The 21,675-nt window shown below is 38.3% G+C and overlaps 2 protein-coding genes across 3 annotated transcripts in view; one reads left to right on the top strand and one right to left on the bottom strand.

Annotated features, from left to right (window-relative positions):
- CTTNBP2 (cortactin binding protein 2) overlaps positions 1–8,092 on the top strand; it is an 82,603-nt gene extending 74,511 nt beyond the window's left edge. For both annotated transcript variants that reach the window (XM_026866261.1, XM_026866268.1), the window contains exons 20-23: positions 487–547; positions 1,466–1,598; positions 3,485–3,586; positions 6,507–8,092. In XM_026866261.1, the coding sequence (XP_026722062.1) occupies positions 487–547; positions 1,466–1,598; positions 3,485–3,586; positions 6,507–6,752 (542 nt within the window). In that variant the 3' untranslated portion in view covers positions 6,753–8,092. The remainder of the gene's footprint in view (positions 1–486; positions 548–1,465; positions 1,599–3,484; positions 3,587–6,506) is intronic.
- A 5,955-nt stretch (positions 8,093–14,047) lies between these two features.
- The window catches only part of CFTR (cystic fibrosis transmembrane conductance regulator), a 91,544-nt gene continuing 83,916 nt past the window's right edge, over positions 14,048–21,675 (bottom strand). Inside the window, exons 24-27 of the mRNA XM_026867912.1 lie at positions 20,305–20,394; positions 17,086–17,258; positions 16,627–16,732; positions 14,048–15,140 (exon numbers count right to left, since the gene is read on the bottom strand). Of these exons, the coding sequence (XP_026723713.1) occupies positions 14,934–15,140; positions 16,627–16,732; positions 17,086–17,258; positions 20,305–20,394 (576 nt within the window). The 3' untranslated portion in view covers positions 14,048–14,933. The remainder of the gene's footprint in view (positions 15,141–16,626; positions 16,733–17,085; positions 17,259–20,304; positions 20,395–21,675) is intronic.

The raw sequence follows: 21,675 nt of genomic DNA, 5'->3' as shown, positions 1-21,675 counted from the left end.
ATGCATATAACCTGAAGTAGGATGGTTGATACTGTATCTTGTATCTGAAAATGTTCTTAGAGTCCAGTTCATATCTGAATATAAGTAAAAAATGGAATGATGAATTTAATTTTAGTAGCCTTCCATTTCTGACTATGAGAATCAAATGTTGTTACTGATTACAAGTTGTTTGAAGCAAACATAAATATCTCCCTGTTGACAAGTGATTTCTCTTTGAGAGAACCAGTAAGGGTGGTTCAAGTGCCTTTCACAGACATGTTCTGTCTTCCACAAAAGCTTGGGCAACCCATGCCCCATTTGCCATTTTAGCAGTTCCTAATGCTACTCTGAACAATTTCAAGGGATGTATTCTGATATTTCACAGAATCTATTGATATAATTAGCCAGTAAAATGGGAACACTTTTTCCCTGTTTATCACAGATTTTAGAATAAAGAAATCAATGCACATGGCAACACACTAATAAGTCAGTCTCTCTTTTGTGCAGGTATAAAGTCTAAGACTGTGTTGCAACCAAACTGTAGGAAAAGAGCTTCTCTTGCCACAAAGTAAGTTGTACTTTCTGGTATTTGTAACACATATCAAACAATATAAAGATGATAAAATTGTGTTGTAAACCAGCTCATTATAATGAATAGATGAATGTTTGGTAATGTTTGGGTTGTACATTTGAAGAAAATAATCCTTTTTAATTTCATTTCTGAGAGAAAATAAAATTTGTACTTTAATACAAATCCAAAACAAATTGTACTTCAAAACAAGTTGTACTTCAATATAGCTTTAGAATCTATTTCTGTAATTCAAGCCTTGCAGCACTACATATTTTTTTATGTAGCAGAATAGTCTATGACTTAAGATTATTATGTAACACTTACTCTCCCATGAAAAGCCAACCATATGCTTTTCTCACCTGACATTATATTTTAAAAACTCCTCTGGCTCTTTTTGCATAGCAATTCAAAATGGTATAGTACATGCACTTTAGTCAAAATTATACAAATTTCTCTAAGAAAGCATACGAATTAGCCAGAGGGAATTGCATTTGCGACTTTGCTTCAGTTTGAAACCTTGGTTCTACCATATTCACAAGCACGGAGAGTATAGAATATTTATGCTTTCAGTATGCCAGGGGTTAAGTGTTTAGAATTAAGTCCAAAACAGAGTGGAATGAAATTGATTGCTCCATCTTAAAAAGTGGAGAACCTCTGAAGATAGTAGGCAGAAGAATCCTTTGTTAAAATGTCAGAATGGAAATAATTTGAATAGAATGAAGATCTATTATAATATAACAATATTGACAACTAGTGCTGCTACTTAATTAGATGTTATTTTCTTTCTGTTTCTGGTAGTAAAGGTCATTCGGAAAGAAATTACTATTTTTCAGGTCTGTATAATACTTAATTTAAAAATTTGTTTCATAGCATAATTATAATTGTTCTCTACATATGTTGGGTTTTTTTAACCAGATCTTCGGAGAAGGATCAATTGAGAACGTCAAATCTGGAGCAAAGGCTGTCCCTTGGTTCTGATGATGAAGTAGATCTTGTGCAGGAACTTCAAAGTATGTGTTCCAGCAAATCTGAGCCTGATATAAGCAAGGTAAACACAACGTTTTTAAATAATTTATGTCATTACCATATGCAGTTGTTTGCTACAAGTTTAAAATAAATTTTTAATTTACAAGCATTGCTTGAACTGAATAAACTTATTAAATTTTTGGGGAATAAGCCAAAGTCAACTAATAAATTATACATTTAAGTGTAAGTATTCTGGTTTAATATACATTATTTTAAATTACACTTTCACTATTTTTTCTCATAGAGATTTTTGCAGTTGAGACTGAAATTTTTAAGTTCATAAATGCTAGCAACAATAGCTTTCTCTGCATTATTATTCCCCATGTTATCTTTCATGCTATCATTGCTTCCACTGGGAAACTGTTTTGCAGTCTTAAAGCCATAGAAAGTTTTTCCTAATATGCATTGCACATTTGGTTTCTTTAATGTAAGCTCATTAGCCATCACAGAACAGTCTCAAAGCTCCTCTGCTGTGTAGCAAAACTGCAGTTTGCTGCCCAAGCAAGAAAGCATGGATTGGCTTCATTCTTCCTTAACAGTGGCAGAAGAGGGTGAAGGATGCTCGTAAGGCTCATAGGTTTGGGGCTAAGTTCTATGCTGGAATGGGTTGTAGGTGGTTATGGGAGGCCTGTTGGAGCAGAGCGTGGGGCCGTGGATCTCTCTCATTTTTCCTTCTACACCAAAAGCATCCAGCTCTCTCTGTAGCTGTAGCTGTTTATTCATTTCCTTCTTTCCTTTAGCACAGCTGCAGTAGGTGGGTGTGACAGCAGGCTGCATACACACCAGAGCAGCGGTTCCGTATCTTTTCAAACACAGCTAGAGTCAGTCTTAAGCTATTACATCCTCTAGGATCTCCCTGAACAGCAGGTCTATTCGTTTTGCTTTATTAAGTATTCTGTTTATTCTTAGAAGTCAACCAAGTTTGTATTAAAAAAAACCCAACTGTGTTTGGGAAGATTTTTCAATCTATTTAATGAAATCCTTTATTATGGTGTTTTGTTTTGTATTGGGGTTTTTTTGAAGTATTTACAGTGCTTGCATGAGTCATAGGCACCAAGCTGGCAAGCTAATCAGAAGAGATTTACTATATCTATCCTTCAAAGAATGGGATGTGCTTAAAGAAATGGTAACCAACTTAAAATTGTGTTTAATGACATGTAATTGCTTGTTGTTGACAATTCAAGGAAATATGGGTTAGATAAGGAAGAAGATAGATGTCACTGTCTTTTGTTCAGTTTCCTCACCATGGGTGGAACCATCTATGGCTGGAATTTCTGTTGTTAATTCCTAGCTGCTTGGTACAGACTTACAGAAGTAATGGTGCTATTGCATGTTTTCTTTGTGTAATGTAATTTCAGGCTGCCATCAGAATAAGTACTTCTATTCTCGAATTTGCCCTTTCACTCAAACATGTTCCTGCTGCCTCTGTTACATTGGGATTGAGTACTTTTGCAGTTGCAGAGTTGAACTGGATCAGCTTGCCTCAGGATAAAATTCCTAGTTTTCAGTGAGGACGGAAGGCTGATCAGACCTATCTGCTATTGCATGGTCACAAGGTCTGATGGAAAATAACAGGGAAGAAACATGGCAGGAGGAAAAGGATCATTCTTTTCTGTGGTATTCTAGGGGCTGGATAAAATGTAATGGGAAACTCACCTTAGGGTTCACTGAATAGTATTGCTCTGAAAATGTATGTTTAATCTTCCTCTGATAATATTCAGTGTGAAATCTCTATCTCCCATCTCCTACAAACACACTCGAGGAAAGATATTTTAATCATTCTTTGGATATTTATGAATTGCATGGCACAGAAACTAAATGAAAATAAAATCGAGGCTACATAATTTGGCAAATTGAAACACAATCTCTGCTTTGAATAACTAAAAAATTCCCCATTTTTTTTTTTAGATTGCAGATTCTAAAGATGAGTTATTGATGTTCAACAACTCTCAGAACAATCCTGTATTTTCAGCAAGTGGTACTAACCCAAGTAACACAACAGCACAAAAGGTAGGTGAAACAAGTTTTGTTGTAAGATAGGGAAGGTATCTTGAGTTTCTCCAGAATCTGAATTCCTGATTGGATCCAAAGAATTAGTGTTCCAGTGCCCTGTTTATTACAAGAATAAACTGTCATGATTCTTAGGAAACTTGCTAGGTACACCATGCCAAGTTTCTACCATGTGTCCTAATGGAAACTAAAGATTTATTAAACAATGGATGTATTTGCTTCTGTTTTCATGTTTACATAAAGCCATCTCCCTAGGGCAAGTATTGTTGACATTACTTTGACATTATAAGTCATTTGCATCAGATATTGAGAGAATTAAAAGCCCCGGATTAATTTTTTTCCCCACAATTAATGTTATTTAGTAAGGTTGCAAAAGCGCAAAATTTTTTAAAATTCTTGATGTAAAATTGCTGGCTCCTGTTTTTTTTTCCCTACCATTTTTTTTGGTAGTGATTACCCATATATATATGATTTCAAACCACTGTTTTCCTATGTGTTGTTATTTAAGTAGAATTGAGCTGTTCTGGTGTCAAAGGGGTCTCAGTGGTAGAAATTTTGAGAAGATACCTTACTGGAGTTTGTGAAGAATAGCTTTTTTTTTTTTCAAAGGAGCATTCAGTTTCATTTTTCTACCTAGCTATTTATTGTAATATACACTTGTCTTGCTATATTATTTATGAGAAATCAAAAGAAATCCTGTGTTTTAAGTTTGGTGATTCTGGGGAAAAAAATAGTCTAAATGTAAACAAACTTTACTGTCTTCAGAGCTGTTTCAGAGTGGAAAGGTAAGCTGAATACTACTGCAAGATATAATAGGTCCACTATCTTCTTTCTTTGAGAAATTCAAATAATTGTGAGTGCTAACATCCCCACTGAATATGAAGATGTAATTATATCCTGCTTAGTTTTAATTCTTTGGGTAATAAAGTACAAAATATTGCTTTCTCTGTTGTTATTTTCCCTTTTCTGTCTTGCTCTTTGTGTTTTTGAACATCAAGAGAGCTTCTGAGCACACAGCTCAATTAAGCTTGGCCAGGGCAGAATCATCTATATTCTCTTGATAGGGGTCCTCTAGAGCCCAGTCCAGATGCTTTTGTCTGACTGTGATAAACTGTTTTCTAGAGACACTGTCTATTTTCTGCAGGTACAATGAAGTAGCTAAAGCTGGATGAGATGATTTACCACCCTTCCTGTTTTTTCATATCAAAATACGCAAAATGTTAGAATATTTTCTGTAATTTTATTTAAAATCCAGGAAACTGTCTCTGCTAATGGAAACAGTTTTAACACTTCAGATTCACATTTAGATATACTGCTTTTAAGTATTTCTCTAAACACATTAATTTCTGACATTGCAAATCAGAGTTTCACATAGTAGTGATGCCTGTATAATTTGGTAAGCTGACCTACCTGTTCCTACTGTAAATTTTTCCTAGTGAACTTTTTCCTTTTAAAATTCCTTCTAACAATGTAAAGATGATCTAGCTATCTTTGAGTTTTATGAAGAACTTAGTCAAACGATTTTATACAGAATAAAAAAAAAAAAAAGGGATTTTCCATATCTTTGTGGGAAAATGTTGGCCAAAATGAAGGAAACACAATCCAACCTTTTGCTAGAGAGGAAGGAGATCTAATAGAACGGTAAGCTTTGTTTCTAAATTTAGTCATTACTACAGAAGATTTATCAAAAATCTAGAAGAGCACAGTCTTAGTTTGGAAGCAGAAGTCAAACTTTTAGGGGCAGTTGTAACAATAATAAACCTATGCAAGAACTGGTGTTTAAAAAAAAGTTTGAGATTAGAAAAGCATCCTTTTTGGAAGGTAAGTAGAATTCTTTAGGTAACAAAAGCAAAACTCAGTAAGTAGAAGAGATCTTATCAACAGTAATAAGACAAATTACTTAAAGGTTCAACATACCCATAATTGTATTTTATTTAATTGCCTGGAAGAAAAACTGTTTTCAAGTATGTGAAGGAGAAAGAGAAACCTGAGATGCAAAATCTTTGATCCAGTATACAAACAAACAAATTGATTAAAAAGGATTAATAAATTTTCATACCATCAACCTTTATATGAGGAGTAGCAGCTGATGGTGAAAATCAACTTTTTAATATTGTTCATGATAGGGTCCTAATTCTCTTTCCTGTCAGTGGAAAGGTAAGCATCTCTCATGAAAGATATATGTTAGTGACCATCATAAAATGGCTTAACTAACCTCTTTCTCTTTGACTATAAAGGAACAAAAAGTGACAACATACCTGACTTTGGCAGTTCAGATATCTAAATTGAAGTGAGTGAATATAGTATAGACCAGTTTTTAAGAATGTAGCTTCTTAGCATAAATAATTTGAGATGCTAAACTCTAATTTATAAGAAACCAGTCTATAAGATTATGGATAAAAATGTAACTAGTATTTCAGCTTCTATTCTTGAAGTATTATTTTCATCATGATGATGTTGTTTTATTTATGGCCTTGATGGTACAAAAAAACTGAGTATCTTTACTGAATCTGTAAAGCTGGATTCTTTGCTCATAACTACCTAATCTTCTATTTTTCCCTTTTAGCTGTGGCTGCAGCTGTCATTTTTCCACAATAATGAAAGAAAGAACATGTATTTTTTTATTTGGGTACTCCTGAAATTGAGACATCTGAGAATCAAATTTAAGTTTTTTTCAATGGCAGTGCAAAAACCCTGTTGACTTATTTTGGTGTTGTAAGATCTCGATGATATTGCTTGCCTTTCAGTCAAAGAAGCAAAAAAATGCCATAGTTTGCTCACCAAGTAGTAAGAAGTGGTCATATTAAACTGCAGAAGACTTGTAAATAACAAAGGTTCTCTGGGGCTGGTAGGGTTGGTTGGTTGTTTTTCAGGTCAAATGGCAATAATTATTAATACAGAAAAATTTGTTTATTCATAGGATGGAATGCGTCCTCTCAGCAGCAGTCGAACTGTGGAAAGCAGCAACAGTAGATCAAAGACAGAGTTGGGTGTTTCAAGAGTTAAATCTTTTCTTCCTGTTCCTAGAAGTAAAGTCACCCAGCCTTCTCAGAATACTAAAAAAAGCAGCAGCAGTAATACAAGGCAAATAGAGGCAGATAATAACACAAAAAGAGAGATTTGGAATTTGCACAAAAAAGAACAAATAGAAAAACCTAATAAATAAACTTGCCTACCATACAATTTTCTGTGTTCATATAATCTCTATTGCAAAGAACCAAGTACTCAAATATGTAAATATTTTTTTAAAAATAAACTGTTTCCCTGTAATGTAAAGTTTGTACAGGACCACAGTTTTATTTCTATGTAAATCAGGTGGAAATTATATTGATTTGAACTTCAGAAATGGGCAGTTTTGCCACCTTCATAGATTTTTTTTTTTTTCTTTTATTATGAAAATTACTCGTTTAAATGATAATCTTCAGGGGTATTACCACAGGATTCTGTCTGTGTATATACTGTACATAAATATTAAGTTCACGTGTTAAACTGCATTCAGATGAGTTGCACAATATGTACAGCAATGGCTTAAAGCTATTGTACATGCATTTTAAAGACATGTTTTTATCTTCACTTAATGAACAATTAATGGAATGTGGCAATAACCAATGATTGGAAATGCAGATCAATTACTTTCAGCTACAAGCCATATTAAATACTTTGATTTCGCCATCATCTGCCTGCTGAATTGTGATTTTGTTTCTCCCAAGCTTCTCTTCATCTAAAATGTCATGAATTTCTGTTATAACTTTTATCTTTTAAAAAAGGAAAGAGATTGAGAAATTAAAATGCAATAAAAGTTATTTTTCTCAGACTCTTATTCTTTGATAGAATTGAAGAAAATGTGATCATTTATTAACTTAGTTTTTTCTTGTATACTGTAAAAACTTTTATATACTTCATTAGTGTTTTAAGAGTATCCAAGAAATAATAGTGTTTTACATAAACAGATTTTACTGTAAAGGAATTTGAGCACAAGCTTAACTACAGTATTATCAGAGATAATGTAGTAGCGGTAACATAAGTTACTATGTAATTATCAATTTCTGTTGTGGCTTTAAGATGTAATTGCTGTGAAATGATACTTGAGTTGCAGTTAAAATTAAGTCTTTATCATTTCCCCCTCACTACAGAGGTAGATCATATTCCCATGAGGGAGAGTTTCTACAAAGGGAGTATTTTCCTAGGCTTTCCTGACAGTAGCTACAGTTACATACTTGTGGACTGTAATAATGTGGAAACACTTGTTGTCTCGATACCTCACCTGGTAGGCAGAGGAACGTGTGTAGTTTTCTTGGATCAGACTTAGATGCCTTCTGATGGGCTCCCAGGAGATGGTTTGGGGAGCTATGGACAGTAACATGGTCATGCCTATAATTTACAAAGTAGCATTCTTCTCAAATTAAGCCTGGAAGAGAGAAGGATTACCTAACTGTTTCCTAACGCTTCACCTTTATATGTAAAACAATCATCCCAAACTCATGTCAATAAAATTTTTGTACTGCATATTGTCTTTCTGTCTCTTAGTTTGTGTGTGTGTGTTCTCTCTATTGACACAGGATACTAGGAGCTTATTTCTGTAATCATTTCTTGTACAATATATTTTAAAAATTTCATGTCTTTTCTAATCACTCTTCTATTAAAGCTTCAATTTCTTTTGTGGTAGTAACATACAACCAACTAACGATTTCTGTAGAGGTTGATTTTTTAATTTTTTTTTTTTCTTTAGCAGTAATTTTGTTGCTGAAAAATGGGATGCTACTCTTGCAGTTGGTTCTCAACAGAATGAGTCAGCTGCTAACCGCTGTGGGTCAGAGCAATGCGTCTCAACAATTAGGATCCTTTACGTGCTGAAGCGGTGCGAGCAGCAGTGGGGTAGCTTGTGTGAGAAGGTCGCATGGATTTCGTGGGGAGGAACACAGATGGAAAACATTTTTTGTAGTGATCACAGAAGTTGCAACATCAGGATTTGTAATAACAGTAATTTATTTTTTTTTTTAAAGCTATAAGAAAAGAAAAAAAATTCTGACATGTTTCTAAGCTAGGTTTGAACATACCCTTGGAAATGTCAGATCTAATTTAGATCAAGAGTTTGCAGTATGTTTCTGTGCAGGAAGATGCACAGTGTGCTACAGCATGTTTTGAGATACAGACAATATACAGTCTTAAAATGTGAGAATCAAAAGTCTTCAGGGTTGTACTTTGAGGGAAAATCTGCAGAAGGCAAAGTAACTTTGGTCATCTGTTTAAAAGTCTTGCTAAATTTAGCATTGCCTTTCAATGCCCTCATTATCCTTCTTTTCAGCCTGCTGTCCTTATCTCTTTCAATCTGCATCTTCTACCTGGTTTATTTCTACCCACTATCATTTTGTTTGTCTGTCTTTCAGTTCAAAACAGTCTGTGATCTTCACACATCTTTAGTCACACAGTATTTTGCAGATCTCTTAATTGAGTCTTACATTCTGTAGTAACTGTTAAGCTCTCTTGTTAGGCTCTATCACTTCCTGCCCTCAAATGGTGAAAACCACATAATCATAAAATAGTTTGCATGCGAACATATCAGCTTCTCCATTGGCTTCTCATTTGGATTGTGACAGACCGTGCAGAAGCATGGCAAAACTCTGTTCATGTGTCCAGGGCTTCACTGTATCTTAAGGTTCTTCCTGTGATGCTACAAACAGCACTCCTCATACATGACTTGTAATGGCTACTCTAAATGGGCAAAATCATTCTTCTTCATTCTTTCCTTTGTCTTAGATAGCACATGTAAAACCTCTCTGCCTATGATGGACTACGCTGCTCCATGCTGTGCTCTATTCCCATCTATTACCCCTTTCCATATCTTTAAATTGTATCTCAGAAGTTACAGGGAAGCTTCTAATGTTGCATCCATTCCACAGGCCACTATGTCCGTGAAAACACTTTAAATTTAGCCCCTATCTGGATATACTACAGTCCTTACATATGACTCAATCTCTTCAACCAGAAGAACATGAAAGATTATTCTCATCCAGCCATGACTTCAGTAAATCCTAAATATTCCAGCTTTCCTCTTCAAGTCAGTCCTGAAAATAAAAGCTTTCAGCATGTCTCTATGATTCTTATTTCTTGTCAAAGAACATGGAATATGTTCCTTAAATGAATGTCTGAGTCCATCAGACAATACTTGCCTCAGCTGCTTAGTTGCTGAGCATGAGCTCCAAAATAAAAGGTGTGAAGAAACCTGCATCGTCATTCAACAAAGGCAGCAGCATTCATCAACAAGAACGAAATCAGAGGGCCTGAATTTATGAGGTGCATCTGTTCCCATAATATAGCTCAAGTCATTTACAAAACAAATCCCTCCAGCTTTCCAGTAAAACTGGAGAAGCAGAATATAGCCTCTAGAGGTGGAAGATGCTTGTGGAAGCAGCCAATCTGGAGAAAGGATGAGGGACCATGTTCTTGGTGCTGTGATGTTTATGACATTCAAACCATAATTAGGAGACTTCAGAATTACAAAGTGGGCTGTTCTTCAGAAACCTGAAGTCAAAGTGGCTGTTGAGGCAATATGAGGTGTGTGCTGGGCTGTAGCAAAGGTAGATTCAGAAGGCAGAAATTTGCTTTTGTATACAGTTATCAGAAAGAAGGGACTTTTAACTTCAAGGATTTAGAGGAACAGAAGTCTGGGAGAGGGGAAATACTTCCTCAGCACAGTGGTAGTCCAACTGTAGTTTTGGGTAGTATTAGCTCAAAAAGGAGCTGGGATGCAGTCCCCTGTGTCATGCAGCGCAGTCCAGGCTTAGGAGAAAGCAGAGCACAAGTAACTGGCAAGTCCAATCAGTGGCATATTCCTTTTCCAGCTGCAGAGGTTGCAGCAAACTCACAGGCTCATCACAGAGACAGCAACAGTAATTGTAGGCCCCTGAACATATCAGTGACAAATTCATTCTTATCTAGTATGTTTGAAAGGGTTTGGGAGGAGACTAGGAAAACCCATTCACACATTAATGCTTTGGTCACAATGAAAAGGAACCTCTTGAGAAAGAAGAAAAATTAACAGGCAAGAAAGTTAAGACACCACTTCAAAATCTCCAGTTGCATTTACAAGGGTTGTATTTTGAGATTGACGTAAGTCCTGGTGAATAAAATTAGTAGTAATATTGTTTATCCTAGGAACAGGAAACTGTTTTTGGAGAACATGAGGGTTTGTACAGGAAATGTGTTACTGTATTGCATTACATGTTGCTTAATTTGCAAGATTTTTAGGCAGCAATTAATTGTCCATTAATGAACAATTGTACATACAGTTCTAAAGTGGTTTGGTTTTTTTCCAGATGTTAAATCATAGCAAAGTAATGGTAGAATTAAAATACCAGATCTATATCAGAAGGAGGAGAAAAAAATTACCAGAATACTATTTAGATAAATTAAATTAAATTAAATAAATGATATAGTTCTGAACTGATCTCCAACAGTCAAGGCCAATTTGGAATTAATCATAATGTGAGGAAATGTTTTAAAAGGCACCTTTTTCAAGAGCTGCCGGATTTCAGGAAAATAACTTAAACCTGTTGCTTGAACAGAGTAGAATTCAGGAAGTATGAAGGCCATCAGGTGTTTAGCAGCTCTGATGCTGGTGTAACAGGCTGAGGGATATAAGGCTTGTGGAAATAGAGGAGGTGGATCTTAAGAAAGACTCTAGAAATAGATATTTAATTAATTAAATACTAAAGTTGGTAAGACACCAGTTAAGCAACTGTGAAAGCAAAAATGTTTTTTTGGGACAGCAGGCTTGTTTGACCCCAGTGAGAGATTGAGCAGTTCCTGCTAATGACAATTATCAAGCTGCTTTGTGTAGTTATTTTGTATGTAAGATTTACAAAGATGGAGATTTGTATGCATGTACAAATATGTACAGTTCAAGTTCGTTTAGGCTAACCTTGCTTGGCTGTGGTCCTAAGAGCTTCTTAGTGCTTGGCCACCCTTCTCTGTACTTAAGGAGGGCTACAGATCCTCTGCAGAGTAATTTCACTCTTTTCAAATTTTTTTTGTTTCTTCCTAGCAGGATGTAAAATTAAATGTTCATGTGTAGTATTAGAATCAGCATGCTCTTCTCTTTGGCTGTATATTGTACACACGCACACCCCTTTTAATAGTACAAGTGTGTGTATTTAGTAACAGTGCTTTGAGCTGAGTAGTTTTTCCTATCTGTTTTATCAAATGTCTGCAAAGTGAAGCACATGAAAAGAAAAATTCTCATATAATGCTTAGCCTGTATTTATGAAGGTCGTTTGTTCTTCTACCGTGCTTAGGTTATAGCCTCACTTTCTTTCCTTTTTTTCCCTCTTGTGCTCCATTTTCCACTATGAACAGTATGTACAACTTCCCAGCTTAGCTTCAGGCAAACAGCCCTGGGAGCTGTTATCCCACCGACAGCAAGTACAAGAACGTTTATTCTAGAACGTAACATGCTCTTCTTGACCTTTGATAGGGAGCAGATGCTGTCCTTCTCCTCGTTATGGAGGCTGGTACCGACCTGCCTCCAGTTCCAGCCTGAACGCCAAAGTAGCTGAAGCAATATGTTTGGACTGAAAAAAATAACAGTTTTCTCCGGACTTTTCCCACTTGCCCTCCGAGGGCAGAGAGAAGCATTTCCACAGCATCTTGCCTGGGCTCTTTGGGACAGGCAGTACAGCGGTGGTGGCTGGGTACTGATGGCAGAAGCTATCTCATTGAGTAGGGTGCTACAGGGCAGGGAGCAGTCAGTGGACTGACTTATTTTTTCCTTCAAAGTGCTCCTGGGGGTTTGTATCAGCAGCTTCCACATATGTCCTGTGTTCCTGCTGTTATTCATCTTTTCCTTTTTTGTAATGTCTCCTTGTCCACTCGGAACAACTTGCCACCTTCTAACTGCAACAATGACCCCCAAAAATAATGCTACTAATTGTGCAAACTTTGCAGTGTGCACTGATTCTATTGACACAGTGTTTTTTTCCTGCTGATCTTTCTGTATCATCTTGTTTATTTAGATAACAAATTCTCCCGCATGGTATGTCTGCTTCTCTGAGTAGCATCCTTAAAAAGACTGATCCTTGGCATTCCTTCTGGGGCTTGGCCACGCTGCAGCAGCCCGGGCCCCCTGGCCAGGCTTGGCCACATACACTGCAGAGACTTGTACAAACAGTGAGCTGGCTGTGTGAGAAAAGTGATACACAGTGTGAGTGGAACAATTTGAGTAAGTAAGGGGAATGGAGATAGGATTCAAAAGTGATGCTGCTTTAATATACAGTTGGTTTTCAGTTGTTACAAAGGCCGAAGCAGGCAGAACTTAGTGTCAGAGAAAGAGTGACATGGCATAATTGAGACTCAAGGGTATCTAGAACTCTGTAGCAACAGGCATCACTTCATGGAGCAAATCAGGCAAAGCAAGGAGATGTTCTTGCAGACAGAAAGGAAAGAGATCCAGGTCGGTGCTAGAAGGTGGACAAGAATAAAAGCACAGTATGATGGTCTGGGCCAGAAAAGGTAAGACAGAAGAAGTATATTTGCAGAGGAAATATGTAACAAGGGGCTGACAATATGTAATGTGGGACAGAGCTAGAGGAAAACAAGAGTGGGAAGGGGTAAGCAGCTGCTTCAGAGTGAGCGAGCAGCTCCACACTTGGTGCCCAGCCACACTGGGTGCTGCCACAGGCTTGGGGCATGGCCACTGTGCCTACATAATGCCTTAAAGACTTTCTTTCCAGGACTCGCATGTGCTGCTCTTCGCAGCTTTAGGGCTCAAGCAGAGTGAGATGCAAAGCTCATTTATAACCACTTCGTATTTGCAAAACCTCTGTGTGGCAGAGCTGCCAACAGCCTGGTAGCGGCCAAGAGCTCTTTGTACAGACCTTCCTTGGCCAGAGCATCCCTGACGGGACAACCGGCCTGAGAGGGGCCCAGCGGCAGCAGCATCCCCAGTGCCCCACCGCGCCCCCAGCGCCGCCTGCAGCCCCGCGTTTCACCGATGGGCCTTTGCAAGAAATAGAAGGTATTTCTATTAGAAGAAATACCTAATAGAAGGTATTTGACAGGCAGCAATGACCGAAGTGGAAGGACCAGAATAGGTCTGCAGTATCCACACCGGGAGGGGGGTGGGGGGTGTTTTAACATTGTACCAGACAGTTGGGTTGTTGGTTTTGTTGTTTTTTTTTTTTATTTAAAGAAAAAAATAATGTAAAATGTTTGCATCATTAAAATACTTTAGTGCACAAAGACAGCATTGAACAGTACCTGGCCTAACTCTGGGGCTGCCCTTGTTTTTAACAGCTCTATCATAATGTGACATCAAAGACTAGTAGCAAAAAACACCCCCAATAATCCAAATATAAAACTTTTTGTACAAATATATTTTTTATAGTACATAATCACCTTTAAAATACATAATTTCCTTAGTAAATGTTTGGAACAATATTAAAATAAATAAAATATCCTAGAGAAAGTTCAGTTTCATCGTAAAACTGCAAACCAGAAGAGTATAAAAATTAATTTCATTATTAAAGTCTACTTCTGAGAGGTTTCTTCTTTTTGTTTTAGGCCAGAGTAAGAAGCATGTAAAGGTGCCAGACCTATGCAGACTATTAGGGTTCCAGGAGTCCTACTGTTCGCTAGATGCTGATGTCAGCCCGCACTCATCCTGCTGTAAGTGTCGGGTCAGGTTGACAGTCTCCTAGGTTTTAAGAGGAAATTCTCCCTTAATCGTGCAGATATGAGAGACGCTGACTGGCTTGCAAGGTAATATCCTCTCTTCCTTCATTCTCATCTATGCACGTGGAGTGGTGTGTTGTTATGAAAGGGCATTTGGCCTTTTCTGCTAAGTTGAAATTACAGTTGCTTCATGGAAAGCAAAGAGGAGGAAGTTTTCTGTGCACCATGCTGATATTGTCCCTTAATTTGTTTGCAGGAAGTGAATCCAAGGAAGCTTTTTACATTTTGATTTTTCTATTTTCCACCCAAGTTTGATTATTTTTCTCACATTCTTCCTGCTGTCTGGATCTCTCACCCCAGCAAGAACATTTCTAAAAGTTTTATGAAATGATTATGTCGGCCAAAGCAGGTTATTCTGCTTGCCATCTCATTAGTACCAACTGAAAGCAGCTTTTCAAAGGAAGTCTGGTTTTACCATTAAAAGTGGCAAAACTTCAAAGAATGCATACAATTAACCATGGAAGGGAAGAAATTCCCAAATGCACATGTAGTCACTGCAGTGAGCACCTCCTGCAAGGTTCAGTTTGTGCATGGCTCCCGCAGGTTCAGAAACACGGGTGCTGTCATTGTGGGACACTGATGATGATTCGCTCCCTAAAGAGGATGCCCACACTGCCTCTCACAGCCTCGTCTCCTGCACTTCTTCCTCTGTCTCCTCCTGCAAGGCAGTGATTTTGGGTCTCGGTTTGCGTTTGCTGGAGTTTCTGTGGTGTACCGGGAGCAGCTTAAGGCGATCAGCATGGCTGATAGCTTGCCTGAAGGAGCTCTTTTCGTTCAGCAGCTTCTGAATGGATTCATACTGCCGCAATTTATTGTCCTCAATTACCTGAAGAAACATATCGCTCTGTTAGATGGGAAATGATGGTGATGACAGAATTCAGCTAACACAACTAACAGAGCAGGGACGAGACATGAGGACATATCAGATATCTTCAAACAGGAAAAGCCTGGTTTACAGCTTGCAATTTCTAATTACAACCGTAAAAACAGATGTTAAAATTTTAACATGTGGAAAAGATGCCTATTGGTCAAGTTCCAAAGTGCCACTGCGCTTGCTGGTTTCTCCTTGCAACTTGATTTTTACCTCAGAGATTGTTTGTTGAAGTGTCCAGGTGCCACGGCATTTCCCTGGCCCTGCTGAACTGCCAGGTTAAGAAAGTGTTAACTGCAGAAAACAGAGTTACGTTGCAAGCAAAGTGAGAAGGCTGCCAGGAAGGTGCAGGCCTTCTTTGCTTTCTTCTTGCCAAACAAGGAAACGCTGCTGGCCTGTGTTTGAAGGAAACAACAGGTTTGCCCCGTACGGCTGTGCCAGACTCCCCTGCCGGGCAGCAGACAGGTCAAAATCCAGCTCCTCCACTGGCACTGCAGTGACAGCACGTCTCAGATGAGGGCACAGCTCTGATGGGAAAGAGCTTTCAGCAACACTGTTGTTAAAATGTCATTCAGATGGTAGAAAACTCTGGGCCGAGGCTGCCTGCCTGCCAGGGCTCTGCCGACACAGCCGGGCACAGAGCAGGCTGCGGGCTGGCGGCAAGGCTGGACTCCAGCACTCCTACAGGAGCTGCACGTCCAAAGGGGCATACAACCTGCCAAATGACTAGCCTGCTTCAACTTCAGGCTGTATTCCTCCTGCTGTGCTAATACACCCAAACAAGTACACATGCAAAACAATGTTTCACTCTTCTAATAAAATGAAGGTCCTCTCTGATGGAAGAGTCAAGAAAATAGAGAGGAAGGAACCTCTATTTTGACAACAATTACATAACTTGCCTTTTATTTCCTTTACTAATCATTTTTATATAACAAAGGAAATATCCCAGGACTCCAATACTTTGTCACCTTGGTTAAATGAGAAAGGAATATTCAAGTGGCTTGAAGAAGGAAATCAGTGATTCTGACAATCAGATGTTTTCTCAGGAAACCCCTCTGCCCCATGGAGCCTCCCATTGCTCAAGAGCAAGTGCAGCTGCTTCTGCATTAGCAATGGTAAGGCTTTGTGAGATGCTGGGATTTTTCTGGAGCTCCTGAGCCAATTGGCAATATAAGGCACTTGGATCAGCAGCTAGTAACCTACACAACTGTCCTGGCTGAAAGAAGGAATCCAGCTCTTCCATAATGTGACCCAGCTCATCTGAACACAGGTGTCTAAGACAGCTCATATGAAAGACCAAACAGAAGCCTGCTGCTCTTCTGCAGGTTGTTCAACTGCCCCAGCTGACCCTCATCAATCCAGCCAATTCTGCTTGATATGTTTTGCATGTTCATCAAATGTGATGAAAATAACAGTATGTGAGACTACAAGAAAAGCTCACCAAAAATCGCTGGCACTCCAGCATTGCCTCCAGCCTGTGTTCAGAGAGTATCACCGTGCAGTTGGCAAACGCATGCTTCAGAGTCTTCCTGATCACTTGGGAAGTTCTGAAAGGCAATCAAGCATCAGTATTTAGACTGCAACATATGTGCCAGCACAGCTCATAACTTTACTGGTGGTATTTAATAGTCTAACTGCGTGTTGTAAAGCTCATGTGCATGGACACCAACACTCTGCAGCATCTCCGTCTGCTGCATTTCTGCTGTGAAAGTGCATATCAGCCATAAAGCTGAGGTCGTACCTAGGTTTCCCTGATCCCCCATGCAGAATTACTAATATACATTACTGAAATCAGGTTTAGTAACAGACTAGACAAGTTACAGAAGGTCTCTTTTGGTGGTACTGCCTCACTGATTTTCTTATTTCATATTAGAAGACAGAACAAATGATCAAAACGTACACAGGGTCCAGGTGAGCACTTGGTTCATCGAGCAGCAAGATTTTAGCTTTGCTGAGGACTGACCGGGCAAGGCACATCAGCTGTTTGTGGCCGTGACTGAGGACGCAGCCTCCATCCACAAGAACGAAATCAAGCTGGCCTGGAAATTGCTCAATTACGGACTTCAGCCCAACCTGCCGCAAAGAAAAAAGAGAGGAAAAATCAGTGAGATACAGTTACTGCTGAATTTCAGTATGGCAACCAAAGCCTTTAATTTCCTTGCCTTACAAATTTATGAAAAGAATCTGTCCTATAAAGGCTGCAAGCTAGTAGCTGGATGATGTGAAAAGCACTTTGAGTGAGTATTTGAGTATTACAACATACTAGGATATATGTTGGGAAGCTGAGAGTTAATGCTTCATTTGTTTGTCACATACAATGAGTTTTGGCATTTTGACCAAAACATTCTGTTTTAGCACGCTGGAGAAACCAATATATTTGAAACTTCATCCCGCAGCAACATACATTATCGGAAATGGTAAGGACTGTGATTTTTGTAAGAAAATCAGGCAGCTGGTTACTAGGAGGGTAAAAAGAAACAACCAAAATTCACATGCTACATTACAGCAACAGAGACAATCACTCAGGTCCCCAGGTCACCATGGCCTACATCTCTATGGCTGAGACCATTTCCTTCTGCTTCTTTTGCTGCCCCAAATGTCTCATGCACCTTGTTCGTACTAATGGCATCACAGCCTTCCCTCTAGCGCTGCTGACAAAACGTTTCGATGGGTGCCCGGCCAAATGAAGCTCTTGGACCAGAAACCAGAATCCAGTCCAGAAGATGACTTCTGACTGTTTCTTTCAGTGCTCCTTTTTGCTCTCACTGGGAGATGTATTTTGTACACCCCAAAGCAAAGCTTCACATCTTCCACAGGTCCAAACCAACTGTGCTCCTTGGCCTAATCAGCAGAATTTACAGAAAAAGTTTTGTAAAAGATGAGAACTAGGAAACATATGTGAGTTGTACTGCTCCAAAAGACATTATAAAAATGCGATGCAACCTGAGTTGTTTATGAACAGCCCCCTTGAATTTCTGAAATATTACCAATCTGCAATGCATTTTCATTCTAGGGAGAAAAAAAAAAAATCGGAATTCCTCCTCTGTGTTTCCATTTTACATGGAAACCATATTGAACTGTGGTGTGGGTGTACATCTGTTGAGTTTCTGAAGAGTTCATTATTTTATTTATAAGAAAATTAAGGCCACTGCTTTGTTCCTCACTCCTCTTTTGAACACAATACATTGTGTCCTTTAAAGAAATTTGCAACTAATGGCTGGAAAAGGTGCTTCCTTCTTAAAACTGCGTAAGGTCTCTCTGTGTACCTGTAGGGTCCAAACAGCTGACTGCAAGAGTAAAACTTAGCCTCAAAAGTTGACACAAGCCTGACAGATTCAGGTGCTGAAATATGGGGACAATAAAAAATGAAACATCTGACATCTGTTCAGACAATGCCTTGCTCTCTGCAGCTGATTGCAAGGAGCATAAAAAGCTGATGCTGATCTCAGCAGGATCCTCTATATCCTCAGCAGCCAACATGGATCAGGGATAAACTGACAGTTCATTTTCCTTCTGTGCTGTGCTCCCAAAGTTACACAGACTCGCTGTCACTTACAAGCCAGAATTCAAGAGCATGAACTTTGTAATCTATCCCATCACTACTACTAAAGAGTATTACAGCTCTTTTTCTTTTCTATTTGTTTTGCCCTCTCGCCAGTGCAATAAAAAACTCTGTATACATATGGATCTGCCAAACTCCTTAATGATAAACACTTCAAAATAAATTTTATTCATGCCATTAAAAATGAGGTTTAGCTCTTTAAAATCCCAGGCTGAATTCACATGCACAGTGAGAATAATCCTCAAAAGCAGAAGTAGAGCTTGTCTTTTTCAGGAAAGGGGATGTTAAACCACACTCCATCTTTTACCCAGCCTCAGAGAAGCAGAGAAGCACAGCACTGAGCAACCTGATAGGACCGGCTGAAAAGCTCCTTCACATCATTTAATCCAAAATGTCATGATGTTTTTATTTGACAGTAAATTACTAATAGAAAGTGTCTACTTTCCTCTTTTCCGTACATAGGGAAGAAATTAGATAAACCCAAAAGAGAGAGAGAGCACAGACAGAGTTAACCTTCTGGATGGGAAAGGAGGAAGCTTTCAGATTAACTCCCACACTTGTAAGCATTTTCTGATACTTGAGACTTGCTATGAACAAGGAAAACGGCACCATTCATTACTGAGACTGTATTATTTAGGTCATCCCTACCCTGGAAAGAGAAATCTGTGCTCTAGGCTGCAGCTCCTTCCCTCACATAACTCTCACCTGCATTATCTCTAGGCATTACATACACCTGTGCTACCTATTAAGCACTATCAGTGCTAACAGTTGGCACCTGACAATGGTAATGTGCAGGGTTCAGCTCAAAGTGGAAACAGAATTGGGAAAAATCTGGTTCCTAATTTTGAAAAAAAAAAAAAAGTGATACTAAAACCTCAACATAAAATTAGAAGGAAACCTTCAGGTTCATAAAATCTAATATTCCATGATTCTTATTTTCCATGGAAGAGGCAGCTGCCTGTGACACAAGCAGTACATAAGCCTCAGCTGGCTTTACATTGGCCTGAAAATCACAATAACTAGAAAATACTTTGAGGAAAGATTTTTCTAAGCTGAGTATAAGTATTTCCTATTGCAGTAACATCAGTCTTATTTCTAGGACAGACATTTAGCATTTTTTTTCTGGCCTCCAAAATGTTTACTAATAATTTTTACATATTTTGATAGAAAAATGCCTTGCATAGATTTCGTATATTTGCCAAAGCATTAAAATGAGAAAAGATTACAGGACGTTTTGCTGTATCAGCTTCCTCCACTTTTCTGTCAGGGTCACACCCAGCAAAGCCAAACATAAAACCTCCCCTACACTAAGTCACTGCATGAGGAAACCCAGACTGTGCTGTATGGAAGTTTATCTTTCTTTTCCCCTGAATATCTGACAAAGGCGCCTTTTTATTAGGTAATAAGGAAACATGGTTCATAGCATAGCATTATCTTTCGTCAACACTTTTTTTTCTAAGACTATATAAATGTAACATATGACAATCATTTGACCTACACTGCACTCTGCTGTAACCACTTAATCAGAGGGATACAAATAACACTGAACAGTTTTACCTCCTCTGCAACTTTCCATATTTCTTCATCATTCCATTGCCCATAAGGATCCAAATTCATCCGAAAAGTTCCAGAAAATATGAACACTTTCTACAAGAAAAAAGATATACAGACACAGGTAGATAGATATCCTGAAACATCGTGAAAAGTATTGTAAATTGTAAAGCTTACAGAGAAAGAATAACCTGATGCCATAGAGCTTATCAGAGGTTATGAAAAATTTTGGAAAACACTGTTCCAAAAAAAGTGATTTTAAAAATCCTTATGCTCAGGTTTTGGCAATTGTCTTAATAAAAACTTACCCAAACTTGTCTGAAAATCAGTAAAAATCACATTTCAACAGTTTTGAGGATAAAAGATTGCCTGTATTTTCATTTTTGAATAAGCCTTTTTAAAACCATTTTTGATTCTTTATTATGTGAAACATATTCAAACAAAAATAAGATCACTGACCCAAAGCGTGTCTTCCCACAGTTTTGTTTTGAGACAAAAAAACATCCTGGACATTTGTCGGTGTTCAGGGACAGTGTCCCAAGTTTGTTTTCATCAATGAATTTTTCTAATCGTTTGTATCCAAATATATATTAGCAGCATCTATAATCTGACAATTCATCATGTCCCAGTCCTACTCAAAAGAGGACTTTTTACTCTCTCTCACTGTCACGTCATTGAGATGTGACGCAGCATGACCTGATTCATGACTGTAGCAGCAACAATCTGCTCCTATTTGAGGCTTCCCTGATTGATGCTATGGCCCATGCTCTCTCCCTGCTCTGTCCCGCACCTCCTTTCCTGGCACTGACAGTGCATCCTTCTTGCACTGAAGTTTACAACTTAGTTCTGCTTTTCTCATCAGTTTAGGCAAGCAGATTTAAGTGAACATCCCTTAGGTATATGTTTTGTAGCTCAAAAAGCAATGACTCAGGCAAAGTTAAATATTTGTTTAATCTCTTTTTACATGGGGAGAGTGTATCAAATTCTGGTGGAAATTAGGTTCTTCAAGGGACACTGAGGTTGCACAATATTTCTTATGAGATAAAACCAAGCTGCTGCTTTCTATGCCGTGAGGTACACCTGCAGGTTGTAGCAGGGAGAACTTGCTCTCAAAGAATGTAAGTGCGTGCCTTACCATTTGCTTGCTCTTTCCTTGTACATACGGAACAAATACCAAGAGGAAAAATTTGAGACAATTATTTTCTTTTCTTTTGTCTTCCTAAAGAAAATATTTATTTAGAGAAAAACATGTTGAAATGCCAGAGATTCACAGTCACATAATTTCCTGGAGTCCTGGTAGTCAAACGCTACCGAAAGCAGTGAAGGACTAGCCGTACCAGCAGAAAATGGCCAAGAGAATATACTTAGCAAGTACTT

The sequence above is a fragment of the Athene cunicularia genome, assembly GCF_003259725.1.
Source record: "Athene cunicularia isolate RWA chromosome 1 unlocalized genomic scaffold, athCun1 chr1_part2, whole genome shotgun sequence".
NCBI classification, from domain to species: domain Eukaryota; kingdom Metazoa; phylum Chordata; class Aves; order Strigiformes; family Strigidae; genus Athene; species Athene cunicularia.
The sequence above is the reverse complement of the archived record's forward strand: the minus strand, read 5'-3'. Positions and strand labels throughout refer to the sequence as shown.